Source organism: Lissotriton vulgaris, chromosome 3_1, assembly GCF_964263255.1.
Source record: "Lissotriton vulgaris chromosome 3_1, aLisVul1.2, whole genome shotgun sequence".
Classification (NCBI taxonomy): domain Eukaryota; kingdom Metazoa; phylum Chordata; class Amphibia; order Caudata; family Salamandridae; genus Lissotriton; species Lissotriton vulgaris.
Window position 1 is genome coordinate 13,274,187 of NC_141689.1, and position 16,400 is coordinate 13,290,586.

Below are 16,400 nucleotides of genomic sequence, written 5' to 3' on the forward strand. Positions count from 1 at the left end.
TGATTCAAAAGTGTTTGACACCAAACACAACATGTTTCCGTGCAGCCATTCCAAAGTTAGCATTTAACACGCGGTTATAGTGCACTTAAGAGTATATGGTCCGGCTGAATCACAGAACAGCCCCAGAGAATAGGTTCCGAAGGCTTCAGAGGGGCCCTGCTCATGCACTGGCACCCTCTCACACAAACACATGCACCCTGCCTTCAGGATTGATAAGGCCTGCCAAAGGAGTGACTGATAGGTTTATATGTGTCAGTGATTTAAGGTAGATATAGGTAACCTATATCTGCATGCACCACCTTACCCAGGCTGCAGTAACAGTCCTGTGGTGTCATTTTAGAAGGCTTTCCAGGGGTTGCATAATGCATGCTGCAGCCCCTGGTAGGCCTCTGGGGTACCTATGCCCTTGGTACCTAAGGTACCATATACAAGGGACTCATAAGGGTGCCCCCGTCCCCAAAATGGAATGTACCTAAAGTACTTGGAATCAATTTATAGAGGTAGCAGCAAGGCTGGGGTCCTGTATAGCAAAGCCCCAGCCAAACTAAAGTAAAAAAAAAACAGTGAAACATCAGCAAAAGAAGGGACTAACCATAAGAGCAGATCCTACTCTCCTACAAATGGGAAACTATACTGTGGAGAGGAAGACCTGGACTTGGAGTAATGAAAATTGCCGGTAAGTAATGTCAGGAAGACGCACACTGATGAGCAAAGGTGGACCTGCCACACACGTCTCAATGAATATTTCACATACGTTACTCCACTTTCAATTACTTCTGTCACATCTACTGTAACCTGGTAAGGATACATATGACAGATCCTGCTGTGGCCATGCCCTAGTTGACTCTCTGGGAAATCGTCCATCATACTTGCTGATGGAATGTGCTTAAAATGTTGATTGTTTGCAGATAACAACAGCCATGAAAGCCCTAGCAGTGACTCTTCAGCTTCCAATCTCTGTGACCCTCTCATCCTCCCCAACCAATCACTCTCTTTGCAAAGCATCGCTTGTTGTCCAGTGTTAGTCATGCTCAGTTTGCTATTTGTGTGCTTGTTGTAAATGCTGCTTTGATACTTAAGAACATGTTTATATATAAATAATTCAAGATTTATTTCACTTTTAAACTTGTTGGTTGTTACTTTTTGTACCACGTCAGCTGCTATCCTGTTATCCCCTCATGTTTTTGCCTGTCATTTTATTTTCTTCTCAAATCTATTGCTTCACCCTCCAACTCAATCATCCTGTTGTTGTCTTGTTCCCTCAGGCACCTCACATCTTTACAGGATCCTTGGAGCATCGCAGGCGTGAAGACAATCTTCCACCATGGGGAACTACTGGATGTGTATGGTCAATGAGACTCCGTACACCTTCAGCTTCGGTTTTGGCTATCTCGGCAGTCAGTGGGTTATTCAGGTGAGTTTGCCTGTAATGTACTAACACGTTTTCCTGTAGACACAGAATGGGTAAACCCTTTGATGCAGCAGACCCTATATCCCTGGCATGTGATAGTGCTTTCCAAAAATATGCATAACATAACATATCCTAGAGGCTCACAGTTGTGGCCTTGGCAGAAAGCTCATCCAATTGTATGAGAGGACTTGTGATTTCACTCTCTGCTCCGTCATACAATGTTCTTTTCCTGCAGACTTCAACTCCTCCTCCTTTTCTGAGGGATTAGAAGGGCTGTGCAACATTTCTTTAGCCGTGGAGTTCTGTGGAGGTCCAAGTCTACAAGTCTGTGAAGTTTGTGGACATTGAACACAATTGTCAGGTGTTAACTTACTCTTGAATTTTTAATGAGAGAATATTCTTTCTAGTCGCAAATTCTGAATCAGAGAGTTTGGGACTAGAAAATGCATTGTACCTCTGACGTAGGGCTTATCTTACTCTTATCTTAAATAAAAGTTAGTCCCTTCAATTTACAAAACAAGATTCTTTCTCTCAAAGTCCATGTATATTTGTGTGCCTGACTTAGCAATACAGGATTGCTTACCATCCTTCCATATCCCAGGACCTTCATCTGCCCAGGATACAGTATGCTTATTTTGTGGGAAAAGGCAGACAAAATGGTGAATGATTTATCCAATCCAGCTGGACCCAGGACATGTAGGTTATTAATGAGGCTAAACTGCAATGGCCTTAAGATACAGATGTGCCCTCCTCATTCCCTACCTGGGTCTCGCCCATCCCCACAGCTAATGGCATGGAAGCTCAGCTGAGGTTGTTGCTGCTCCCTGATAGCCAATGCTTTTCAAGGCAATATTCATGTCATGGTAAGCGGTGTGGCGTGATTCATTTATGAATCCTTGGAGTGTCAACCATATAAGGAATCCAACCTTCATTGACTGAGACGCGTCGCAGAACTTGAGGATGAAGCTATCAGTTCAACAACCACTTCGTCAACCTCTGCTCTACTGCTGTGAGCCGTGGGATATACCCTCAGCTCCTGAGGGCCATTCAGGGGCAGAGAGGGATGCAGCGCTCCAAGAGACCTAGAGGAAGTGCCCAGCCAAGTCTCTGGGGCCTGTAGCACTCAACGTCAACCCCTTTGATGGATTTCCAGTGATCTTTGGGAAAACAGGGACCGGACACAACTGAAAGTTCACTATATTGACTAGGACTTCCTTTTCAAAGGGTAAAGTGTCACTCCTGAAGTTTGGTATGGAGTAGAATCTCAAATACAGAGCTAATAAACAACATACAATAAATTGAATTTGTATTGTGTACTAATATTTTCATGAAGTATAGAACTTTTATGTATTTAAGGTCAAGAGTGCCGCAGTTAATCAACCAATCCATGATCTCAGAGTCACTGACTTCCTCTGCCCAGCTCATATTATAAAAGATGACACGTGTGCATTGGGAAACCACTGTTACAACGCAACTATTACAACGCACACCGTTACAACGCACACCATTACAACGCAGGATCCTTTACAACGCATGTCTTTACAACGCATGTTATTACATAGCAGATGCTATTACAACGCATGCCTTTACAACGTAAGTATAGGTAAGTATATCATTTTATTTAACCTTTTTTTTAATTTCAAAAATATTAAAAATAATTAAAATAAATTAATTAAAGTAATTTTATATATATAGTTTGGGTTTTGGGGTACAGGGGTATTTTTAGGTTTCAGGATTGGGTTTATGTTTTGGGGTATAGGGGTATTTTTAGGGTTCAGGGTTGCGTTTGGGTTTTGGGGTACAGGGGTATTTTTAGGGTTCAGGGTTGGGTTTGGGTTTTGGGGTACAGGGGTATTTTTAGGGTTCAGGGTTGGGTTTGGGTTTTGGGGTACAGGGGTATTTTTAGGTTTCAGGGCTTGGTTTGGGTTTTGGGGTACAGGGGTATTTTTAGGTTTCAGGGCTGGGTTTGGGTTTTGGGGTACAGGGGTATTTTTAGGTTTCAGGGTTGGGTTTGGGTTTTGGGGTACAGGGGTATTTTTAGGTTTCAGGGCTGGGTTTGGTTTTTGGGGTACAGGGGTATTTTTAGGTTTCAGGGCTGGGTTTGGGTTTTGGGGTACAGGGGTATTTTTAGGTTTCAGGGTTGGGTTTGGGTTTTGGGGTATGGGGTATTTTTAGGTTTCAGGGTTGGGTTTGGGTTTTGGGGTACAGGGGTATTTTTAGGTTTCCGGGCTGGGTTTGGTTTTTGGGGTACAGGGGTATTTTTAGGTTTCAGGGCTGGGTTTGGGTTTTGGGGTACAGGGGTATTTTTAGGTTTCAGGGTTGGGTTTGGGTTTTGGGGTACAGGGGTATTTTTAGGTTTCAGGGTTGGGTTTGGGTTTTGGGGTACAGGGGTATTTTTAGGGTTCAGGGTTGGGTTTGGGTTTTGGGATACAGGGGTATTTTTAGGTTTCAGGGCTGGGTTTGGGTTTTGGGGTACAGGGGTATTTTTAGGTTTCAGGGGTGGGTTTGGGTTTTGGGGTACAGGGGTATTTTTAGGGTTTTGGGGAACTGGGGTATTTTTAGGGTTCAGTTATAAAATAAATATTTAAATTAATTAAAAAAATTAATTTTATTAATTTCATTATTAATTAATAATAGTTCTTTATTAATATTAGCTCAATATATATATATATATATATATGTATATATATATATATATATATATATATATGTACAAAATAATTATTTAAAAATAATTTAATTTATTAAATTAATTACATTTTAATTAATTACATTTTTAATAAAATAATATACTTACCTATACTTACATTGTAATGGCATGCTTTGTAAAAGCATCTGCTATGTAATGTCATGCGTTGTAAAGGCATTCGTTGTAAATGCATCTGCGTTGTAAAAAATGCGTTGTAACGGTGTGGTTGTAAAAGTTTGCGATGTAACGTCATACATCCGTGTGCATTCAGTGGCTAGTGCATCTTAGGGTGGTTGCCCTCCAGTCATGATGTTGTATCCCTGCTTTCCCTCTTCTTGTCCTTTTTTAGTGTCCTGTTCTCTGCTGCTCAGCCTGTCTCTATGACGTCTTCCTTAGTTCTATCTGTGTATGTTTGAGTGTATTGTCAGTTACCTTGGAGGCTGAGCAGCAGGTCATCTCCTCCTGGTGGGGCCTTTACCTTATTCTTTACTGGATTCTACTATCTTCATTGTATGCTGTGTCTATTTATCCTATAACTTCATTTCAACAATAAATATTAATCTGAAACACAGCAACAAAGGAGTTATCTTTTTTATGGAATGTTACACATGGCTTTATGCCTATCTATCACAAAACCATCTTAACAAATAGCTGTTACTGGAGGAAGCTGGGCAGGAGATAACTGTTCGAAGTCCAATACTGTTTACATGACAGAGACCCAGCAATTAAGGAATGGTGGCCACAGAGGAAGAAGAGTGACTTCAGCAAATAGCTTCTTGGCGCTATTGTACCTAAAAGCACAGAAAAGACTGAGCCAGATAGACCTGCCTTGCATTGTCCCCCGTCTCTCAAAGGTCAAAATGGAGTGAACAGGATGAACACAGACGCTGGTGGGAGGAGTTCTTCATTGTCAGGCCTGGATCCAATTGTGATTCCATGATATTGCAGATATCCCTGGCTTCAGACAGAAGGTTATTGCATGATCATTCTCTGCTTCTCATCTTGCAACTTTGGTACTGATGAAAGTCAGGTTCTCAGCACCTCAGCATATGAGTCATTTTACATTATTCCTCTCATTGCAGCAACAACAGGTCTTGTCCTCATTCCTAAATATACCTCTTGCTTGATTTCTTCTTTGTTGCTGCAGCAAACTATTTGAGGTCAAATGGTACCTGGCTCACATGACCACCTTATATGTAGAGCAGTGGCAGCTGATCACAAGCCAACTGGCAGGTCAGAGTTCAAGTTACTCCAAGTTAGGTGAACTCCCACCAATGCCAAGAGCATCTTCTTGCACGTCTAGTCCTCTCCTATGGAACCAAGTATTCCAGAATATGCACATTTCCTCCGGGACCCATGACTTCAATGGGTTTGGGTATCTGACCCGGTCCTTCAGACGACCCGGGGCTGCTCGAAGTCAGATGTGGGAGAGTGATGGGCAGCACATCTCCTTTGGGGATCTGTTCATCTTTAATGTGTTCCTTCTCCCAGGTGAGAGGCTAATATTCTGGCACTGGCTTGATTCAGGAACGATAACACTAGGATATCTCTGCTGTTTTGAGGTGGATGTGAATTCAGCAGCAGACACACAGTGCTTGTATTACCATTTCTGATTCAGAAATGTGGGAGTCAGGAAAGAGCAGATCAGAGTGTAGGAAGGTGGAATACGTATGTAATGCTCTCACAACTTTGGATTCACTATAATAAATCACTAACTCAGCCCAATTTATACAAATAAAGCAGATTTTTATATACATTTAGATACCTAAACAAAGACAATCAGATGAGTATAAAAGTAATTATGGATTTTAAAAAGAAAAATAAATCATTGCAATTCAATACTGCAGAACGTGAACAATGCAGTCAATGGTAAAAAGCACTAGTGACAATCGGCCACTTGCAGGTCAAGTTGCGCAGAACCCACTGAGGACTACGGTGATGCTGCTCCCAGGACCAGTCCAAAACAGTCAGTTGAATTTTACCTGGCTTGTAGAGTCCGGGTGCAGAGTTGCTCTGGCTGTCCATGGTGCTGAAGCAGGAGCTGTGGGGGAGCTGGTTTTACCGCTTAGACAATGCTGTTGAGGAAACGGATGCAAAAAGTCACCAAGAGGACCACCAACGTAGTTAGTTGAAGATTCTGTGGTGTTCCTTCAATTTGCAGCATTAAGTGAATGTAGTGGTGTTCCGACTTACCACCAACAAACCTTGTCAGTGGTAAGATCATCGTGAAGCTATTTTGAAGCCCAGATGTCTAGGAAAAAAAGGAAGCCACCAAGAAACTAGCAGGAGGTCCGATCTACATTTCCCACAATGAACTGGACTATCAAATTTTGGGCGATCCCTTGGTGGATCCAATGCTAGTAATTCTTTGGTTCCGGAGGTGTGCTTTTAACTGTGGGCTGCAGGGGACTAGCAACACTAGTCCAAGGTGTCTAGAATTGCCTTTGGCTCTCCACGGGGTCCCTCTGTTGGGGAATCAATCTTTGGTCCAGGACGAATCGCAGTTGTGAAATTGCAGGGTGGTTGCCACAGGGTAAGAGTATTATGGCTTTGTTTTTTGCAGGTCCAGAAGTCGCAGACTTGAGTCTCTTCTTTGTCTTTTGTTGCAAGTCAAATCAAATCTGATCTGAGGTTCTGGATCCAGAGGTGTTATGTTATGTTATTTGGTTCTTGATATAGCATAAAGGCTCATCTCCGGAGGGACATCTCAGTGCTGTAGGGCGGGCAGTGAGAAGAAGAGATGGTTAGAACAGCCAGGTTTATAGGCGTTTCTTAAAGTCAACTAAGCCTGGCCATATTTGAATGGAAAGAGGAAGTTTATTCCAGTGATGTGGGACAAGATAGGAGAGGGCATATCTTCCATATTTGGTTGTGCAAATATGTCTACAGCATAAGAGAAGGTCCCTAGACCGGAGTTTTCCATTTGGAATATAAGGGCTGAGCTTATGCATAGGTATTTTGGTCCTGATTTTGGTAAAGACTTGTATGTCAATGTCCTAGTATGGGCCTGTATGGACAGAACCCTCCCTTAAACACTGATAGCCGGAAGCCACTGTTAGGATTTAGATCTTTTAATTGAGTGATATATGTCAGCAATGTATGAAGGTGACTTCTTTTCAAACTATATGATAGTCTTAGGATTTTATGTTGGTCAATATACACAGGCAGCGTATCCATTTCTCTTGCTGCTTTTTCTTCAGTCCGAAAGGTAGCCCTCAAGAGAGTTGACGAGACCCCGAGGGGAACAAAAAAAAAAAAACAAGCTCAGGCTACTGACCTTCTTTAGTCAGAGGAGCTGTTTTTTTTCTACCTCTACCAGTGCCCTAACTGTGAAATGCCTAGGTGAGGGATTTTGTGTGCTTAAATTGGAGTAGATCGTAACCCTGACCACCAACCCTTTAAAGAAAAGACCACTACCCTCCAAGGTGAGGGGATATCTAGCTTCCAAGTGCCAATCTCGTTCATGGTGCTCTGAGAGCATCTCTCGCAGTTCACGGTCTCTTCCCGCTATTGTGAACCCTCCACAACCTTCGAAAATTCTCCTTCTCTCTCCTCAGCAGTTTGGGACCTCGCGTCCTCTTCTCTGGTAGTTATTTAATGGCCTCGTTCTTCCTCCTCTTTTGAGCTCCGTCCGCCAAACACCCGCGTTTCCACCAGGTGCCGCTTTTTGGTCCTCGTTGATGCGGTCACATTCTCACAACACGACTGGTGGTCTAGACTACCTCCTTCACTTCATGGTCGGTGTGAGAAGTTAGCCTGGCATATGATGTCCACTATTCTAGTGGGCACCTTGCACCAGTCTAAAGAAACCTTATGATGGTGGTTGTAAAATCAACCCTATTGACAAGCTATCCTAGTGGTAGCATGAACCTGAAGTCTTAGGCTAAAACTTCAGAGAGCATGTAAAGCAAGCTGTTTTATCAATTATAATCCCTTGAGTACCAAATGAAAGGAAACCACACAAGGTATATATCAAATATATATGTATTTATTTCTAACACAACCCCACTGAACTCTTTATGCACAAATACAGTTCTGCCCTAGGGACCTCACAAACCATATACAAAGTAAGTGGTATAAGAACCACTTTAGGAATAGTGAATAGGCCTAGGGCCTAGAGAATCGCTGGGGCTAAACTAGGCAACCAAAGGTTATGAAGTAGAAGACCCATGGGAGATGCGTGCAGTGTCTAAAACACAGTCGCGAGTTACCATTGACTTATAATGGTGAACAAAGAAGTTACAAAGTTACTGATTAAGGTCACTTCCGGATGGACTACGGTAAAACCCCTTTAAACTAGGACACTTCAAGAGTCAACACCCATGGGAGCACCAGAGTACTCGAGTTACCTCACCCAGGGAAGCTGGGTGCATAGGTGTCTTTTCGTGTCTGGGTCGTCGATGTTATCTATGGAGATCTGCAAAGAAGTGCTGCAGGCGACGAGAGGAAAAGAGTCCGGGTGGATCCAAACGTGGATTGGAGATGAGAAGAGCCTGAAAGCTGTGGGGACAGAGTCTGGGTCACTAGCCAGTGACCAGGAAGGAACCAGGAAGGAAAAAGGCGATGTTGAGTTGATTCAGGTGAAGAGGTGAAGCTTGTCTCTGCAGACACGAGGACCAGGAGGTGTTGACGATAACCAGGAGCTGGATTCGAGCTGTCCCACTAAGGATCTAGTTGACTGCAGTGTCGGTATCCAGACTGGACCCAACAAGCCTAACTGCAAACCACGCAGGAAGTGAAGATTGGCTTCATGTCAGACCAGCAAGGTTTGGGGAGCTTCTCCTTTGGAGGGAAGCTGGAGCAAGCAAGGAGCAACCAGGAAAGCAGTTTGGTTTCAAAAGAAAGTCTTCGGAGGGTTAACTAGCAAATGGGCTAGCAACCGGGAAGACGCATTGAGCTGAAATGCAAGAGCGGGCCCCACGCGGCACTCGTGGAGTGTGGAGGGCTGACCTTCGGTGCAAATAGTGCTAGTTTCAGAGGCTTCTCAATCCCCAATGCACAACTGTGAGGGTCCCTCGGTAGTTGCACTGTTAGCAAAAGGCAGGATGTCCAGGGTGTCTGGACCCACGTCTCTTGTGTATGCCACAGGCCTCAGCTTTGCTGTGGATGTGGGTCCGAGTTAGAGAAGTCTGAGAGTCTAGTTCCTGTGTCACTGAGCCTTTGGGATCTGGCGGGAGTATCCACAAAGCAGACCAGCAAGTTGCTGTTGGTGCCTGTTTGCACAGGGTGGTCACTCCTTGACCACAAGGGAGATGTCTTCAGTCTTCTAGTCGATATAGATCATCAAAGGTCCAAGAGTTCATATCAAAGTTTCTTCCAGGATTAATGTAAAGTCTCTAGACACAGCTCCTATCTTTATAATGATTTTAGGGGCTGAATTACCTACTAGGTCCCTCCTATGAGTGGACCTGGGAATGGGGCGGTTATACCCCTTTCCCTTTGTCCAGTTTTGCTCCAGAGTGGGGCTGGAGTGCCTCAGCAACTGGTTTGAACCGGGCTATGCATGGAGCACCTTGTGTGCCCCAGGCAGTGTCTGGAAAAAAATCTTTCCATTCAACACACCCTGCCCCAATACACTACAGGCGGTCTGGGGAGGTGCTAGAACCTCCCTCAACATGAAGCCTATTGTCCAGGCCTCCCTTGCTGGAGTTTCGTCCAGCTGCAGGAGGTCAGACTTGTGTCTGTGGCAGCAGCATCCATTTTGTGATGCTGAGGCTCTGTTTAACTTTAACCGGGAAAAGCAATAACATACATGTCTTTTCCCTCTAGAGTGGTGGAATGCTATCCCCGCCGCCAGAATTGGTGGGGGGGGTAGTATTCCAAAGTGTTTGACACCTTACACAACATGTTTTGATAAAGCCAAACCAAGGTTAGCATTAACCGCGAGGATTATAATGCACTATGAGTATATGGTATGGCTATATCATAGAACAGCTATAAGGAGACGGTTCTGAAAGCTACAGAGGGGCTCATCTCATGCTAGGGCACCCTCTCACATAAAACCAAGCACTCTGCCTCCAGGATTGTCGAGGCCTACCATGGGAGTGACTTATAGGTGCCTATGTATCTATATATAAGGTAGATATAGGTATACTATATCTAAGTAAGGGGTGATTACACCACCTTACCCAGGCTGTGTGAACAGACCTGTGGTGTCATTTTGGAAGGCAAACCATGGGTGGCACAATACATGCTGCAGCCCCTGGTAGGCCTAGGGTGCACCTATGCCCTGCGTACCTATGGTACACTAAAGTGGAGCTCAAAAGTGTGACCCAGTAACCAATCTGGTATGTACCTAATGTACATGGAGTCCATTTTATGGAGAAAGCAGATAGTCTTGGGCCCTGAATAGCAGGGTCCCAGGCCAATTAAGTCAAACACCAGCAAAACACTAGGAAAAAAGTTGGGGTAACCATATAGTCAGATTCCACCTTCCTACAGACCCCTTACAAGATGACAAAACATAAGTTTCAAGGGGCTAAAACCAACCCCCCTCTGTGGCACCTCTCTGTATGGAAACACAAGGCAAGGTAACAGGGCATCACAACCCCTGCTGAGCATTGCAGGGAGGCCCATTATCATGCCCTGCATGGTTTTGTTGAATCTGTCAACGAAACCATTTGACTGGGGTTAAACGGGGTGGTGAAATGTGCCCCTCTATTAGATACCACCTCTTTAGGAAACATAATTTTGGTAAAGATACAAAGCAGGGCCTTTGCCACTGCAGGGGCAGTGATAACCCTCAGCAGAATTGCCTCTGGGGACCTAGTGTCATGGTCTACTACCACTAGACTGAATCTGTTCCCAGATGCAGTTTGAGGGTCGAGGGGGCAACGATATCACTTACTACCCTCCTAAATGGAGTCACGGCCACTGGAAGTAGAATAAGGGAGCATTTTGCTGGCCCCCTGTCTTGGCACAGGAATGACAGGTGACATAAGGGTGACAAAACTCTTTCACCATTTCAGACATCTTAGTCAAATAAAAATGGGCATCCAACCTGCTCCAGGTTTTGGTTTGCCCCAGTTGTCAATCTGGGGTTTTGTCATGGGCTGAGGTCAGACCAAACTCTCCATACATTAGAGGACCACCACTCTCCTAATTGCCCCTGGTTTGGTGTCATTGGTCAAAGTATACAAGACCCCATCTTCCCAGTAGAACTTGTGGGCACCGCTGACATCTCCCTCATCTGTCCTTGCAGCATACTGCCTAAGGCCTCAAACAGATAGACTTGACTTTATGCCTTTGGCCAAATTCATTTCTGGAGGGTCCCCCTGCATGTATGAGTTCTGCCAGGTCAGGCCAGACTTTTTTAGATGCAGTTCCTCCTCAGGCTCCAGGGTACCTCCATCAGGAGAACTCTCTCCCTGGTCCTGTGACCTCTAAGAAGCTGACTTGTCAGACTTCCTGCCCTTTCTCTTGTTTTGAAAGGTCTGGGCCAAGATCCAAATTCCCAGGACTTCCTGTCATGCTGCTTGTGCTCTTGTGGTCACACACACCCACATTTTGGCGTGAGTCTTCTTTTCCACTTCTACCCAAGCAGACGTTTCCGGATCATTCAAGAGATACTCCACTGAAATGGCAGGGGACCCAACCACGTTCTTTGGGCCAGTAATCCGTCCCTACTCAAAGCTTACCATAGCAATTGGATGGAGCTTAGCATCATTGTCAGCATTGGTAATCTGGTAAATGACACGAGGTAATATTTGGTCTGGGGAAACCAGTCTAGCTGCCACCATAGTGACACTGGCACTTTTATCCCTTAGAGCCTCGACATCAGTGCCATTGATTTTAGGTCTTTGTCTGTACATCTCCATGCTTGTAAGTAAGACAGCCAGGGCTTCAATATCTACCCCATCTAGGAAAATAAAGTTGTGTCAGTGCAAACTCTTCCCTCTCCAGAGCACAAATACACCTCTGCTCCTATGCTAGGAAATCACTTAGATTGTCCAACACTGGGGGACATTTTTGGAGGGTTCACTGACACAATATTGTTGTAAAAAATATCGATGTTAAAAATATTGTGTAAGAAATATAGAAAACAAAAATATCAACTCCTTTACTTAAACAGGTAAGAAAAAAAACTATTGACTACAAATATTGATGTAAAAAATATAGATGTATAATATATCATCTCTTATATAAATATAAACTAAAATATTATATATTAAATACATTAAATATAATCTTAACAAAATAAAATAAATGTATTATACATTTTAATAAAAATATAACAAATACACTTAATAAAAATAAATAAAAAAACAAATATATTAATTTTTAAATATATACACTTAAAAACAACAAATAAACTATTATTTTTCATCTATGTTAAGCGTTTGAAATAATATAAAAAATATATATATTAATGTTTTAAAATATAAAAAAGAAAAATCTATAATAAATGTAAATATTAAACTATTAGAAAAATATTTAAAAGTGCATTTTACAATACAATCAGTGCAACAGTAGGGAAAGTGTTGGATAGCAAAGGGATCAAAATAACTATTCCCACTCCAATGAGTGAAAAAGTAGTATAAGTGTTGGATAGCAAAGGAATTTAATTTACTATTCCAACTCCTGTGAGTGCAACAGTAGGGAAAGCGTTGGATAGCGTAGGGGTAAAAAATACTAACCCCACTTCAGTGAATGCAACAGCACGGAAAGTATTGGGTAGCGGAAGGGTACAAATCACTATTCCCAATCCACTGAATGCAAACGTAGGATAAGTGTTGGATAGCAGAGGGGTGACATTTTTTTATCCCCATACCGCTAAGTGCAATAGTAAGGAAAGTGGTGTATACTGGAGGGGTAAAAATTACTATTCCCACCCAATTGAGTGCACCAGTAGGGAAAGTGCTGTATAGCGGAGGGGAAAAAATGACTATTCACACTCCAACAGTTATACAAACATTAAAAATATTAAGAATTAAAAAACAAGATTAAAAATAACTGAAAACTATTTAAAAAATAAGAAATCAACATAATTAAACCTATACAAATAATATATATTATCGTAATAATTACATAGAACAAAAACCTACAAATATTAAATAAAATAAAATATTAAATACATTTATAAAAAAGAATAATTTTAAGCTAGAAAATATTTATAAACAAAAATCTTTTATTTTATTTCCTAGCCTATAACAGCAGACCAATAACAAAACACTTTAAACATTTTAATGGCATTATTTCCATATTTAACATAATCAAATAAAAACATGTATTAATTAAAAAACTAATAAACATTAATTGACTACACACACTTTAACACTTGAATATTTACAGCACACACCTAACTTAAACTACAAAATATTAAAACCCGATTAAAAATTATTTTTAAATTAAAAACTATTACTTTTAACAACTAATAATTAAATAATGAACATTTAAATAATACCCCCTTTCTCCCTTCAGAAGTAAAAACAACACACACACACAAAAATAAACAATTACCCAAATTAAATATTAAATAATAAACATTAATTAACAACAATGTTTTAATTAATGAAACACAAATTACTTCTCACTCTTTACTCCTACAAACACCACAACACACCTAAAATTTATTACACAATTACCATAATTAATTCCCAATTATTTAATTAAAATGAATTCAAAAACAATTATTAATTCATTAATTAAAAATAAATTTACACATATAAACACCACAACCATATCTAAAATTACTTACAAAATTACCATAATGAATTACCAATTAAATAAATACAATTAATTAACAACCAATTATTAATTCATAAATTAAAAATAAATTACTTCCCACCCTCTACACCTATAAAACCACAACACACACCTACAATTAATTACACAATTGCAAAATTCATTACCAATTAATTAATTAAAATTAATTAACATCCTATTTCAAAGAACACAATAAAGAGCCTAGGCATACAAATTGAAGCAGATCTATCAATGATCCCTCAGATAGGCTCTGGCACTTCCTTCTGCTTTTTCCAACTTCGGAAATTTAGAAAAATTAGAAGATTTTTCAGCAGAGAGGCCAGCATTCAAATTATTATCACTATGATCCTGTCAAAAATTGACTATGTGAATGCAATCCATCTAGGCCCTCCATGCAATCAGAAATATCGACTTCAGCTGACACAAAATAAAGCTGCTAGAATCATGGGTCTCGAACTGCTGTCAGTCACTTACGCTTCAGACGTCAAAGTGAATATACTGTCTCCGCTACACTGTTTCCTGCTGCTATTTCTTTTTAATACATTTTTAGTATGTTTTAGTGTGCTTTTAGTTCTCCCGCTCACTGCTACTGGTAGTTGCACTTTTGTATTTTAAATTTTACATTGCTGTCGCATTGCGCATTCACCTGTTGTACGTCCATTGCCTGGCTTCCCTGGTCCACTGTGGTTTCGATCGATCGATGCGGTGGGTAGACCTCCTAATGGCTGCACTTCCGGGGCCTCACTTCCGCCCCAGTTGATGCTCTAGTTCTCAGGAGCATCTATTTAGTTGCAGGCTGTAGAGGAAGCGCAACGGGTCTAATATGGCTGTTAGTCAGTTACGCTTCAGACATCAGAGAGATATACTGTCCCCGCTACACTGTTTCTCTTGCTCTTTCTTTTAAATACGATTTTAGTATGTTTTAGTGTGCTTTTAATTCTCCCGCTCACTGCTGCTGCTACTTGCAATTTCGTGCTTCCCCGGTCCGTTGTGGTTTCGACCGATTGATGCAGATGGAATTTCTGGGGCCTCACTTCCACCCCGTTTGACGCTCTAGTTCCCAGGAGCATCTATTTAGGTGCAGGCTGGAGAAGAAGCGCAGGGGACTGCGCAGTTGGTACGACGCTGGCGCACCAAAGGCACACCTAAGGCAAGCCCGTTTGCACCCGTCCGTGCCTGGCACAGGCCTAGAGCCAGAACTCCTGGCAGAAACACAAAAAATAGGCACATTCTTAAATATTCGGGGGATAGCCTCCATGCTCTTCGACGGCCTCGGAAATAGGCATGCGGTTCTCAAGTGAAGCGCTGTTAAGTGCAGATTATTATCAATGCCCGGAATGTCTAACTAAGATCTCCAGGAGCTTAAACATGAAATAACCCTGGCCATCTCTGCCACAAATAACATAGAGCTCCAGTTAGCGCTTATCAACGCTTGCGCAATTCTTCCTTGACAATAAATTGGATGTTCTATTTGTGAAAGAAACCTAGGGCAAACACACCTCAGATCCTGATTTTAATATTGTAGTTCCTCAGGGATATAAAGTTGTTGGACAGGATAGACAAGCTACAAAAGGTGGGGGGCTTTCTCTTATTCATAGGAGCGAGCTTACTACACATTTCTCATTTTTATCCTCATCAGAATGTGGGGCAATCCATTTTAAAATCTCTCTTCTTGAACAAGAGACATTTAATGGAATATTGATGTATCAACCTCCTGGCCCCAGAGATAGCTTCTTGACCAATGTTCATCCTCTATATTTTACTATTTTGGGCGACCTAAATTTTCATCTTGAAATATTAAATGATAGGGATACAAAGGAGCTTCTTGATGTCACATCAGATTTAGGACTGCAGCAGCTCATACATCAACCAATCCATCTAGCAGGACACACTTTAGATGGGCTGTTTACTGATAACCCTGCTATTTTTGGGATATCTATTCTTCCCTTAACCTGGACTGACCACTATGCCATTTTATTCATCTATAATTTACCTTGATCCAACATTGATAACAAGTCTAGCTCTGAGACCTTTGATAGATCATGGCATAAAATCGACCAGTATTTACAACAAGGGGTGGTGAGGGACAGAGTCTCTGAATTAAACAGAATACTCTCACCCAGTCAAGAGATCAGGGCTAGATCCAACACCGTTTTTTAGCTCACTGCACCATCCCAGTTTCAGAACCTGGCTGTATGCAAATTAGTCTGTTCCTGTCCCAGTGCATGATGGGAACAGGGCCAACCAAACTACAAAAGCCAATTCTTACACTGGGAAGGAAACAAGCTACCGGGGACCGGTTTCTGGCATTTCAGCCTCTTCGGCCCGGCTTGCTTGAATCCTGATGGTGCAATGAGCAAGGGACTCACATCTGAGTATACCCTTCCACGCTTAGGGTGGACAAAAATATTTACAACAAGGGGTGGTGAGGGACCAGAGCATACTGGAAAACAAGTTAGTACAACGCCAACCAGATTTGGAAGTAGAGGTCTCAGCCACGAACTACGCAGAGTGGCTGGAGTCCAACTTTGCCAAGGTAGCACCTATCACAGTTATCAATAAAATAGAAAGATCCCTTCGGGCCCCTGGTTCTCG

At 42.1% G+C, this 16,400-nt stretch overlaps 1 protein-coding gene across 2 annotated transcripts in view; it reads left to right on the plus strand.

Annotated features, from left to right (window-relative positions):
* The window catches only part of LOC147725825 (uncharacterized), a 962,593-nt gene that overhangs the window by 725,921 nt on the left and 220,272 nt on the right, over positions 1 to 16,400 (plus strand). For both annotated transcript variants that reach the window (XM_086960000.1, XM_086960001.1), the window contains exon 3: positions 1,266 to 1,414. In XM_086960000.1, the coding sequence (XP_086816126.1) occupies positions 1,325 to 1,414 (90 nt within the window). In that variant the 5' untranslated portion in view covers positions 1,266 to 1,324. The remainder of the gene's footprint in view (positions 1 to 1,265; positions 1,415 to 16,400) is intronic.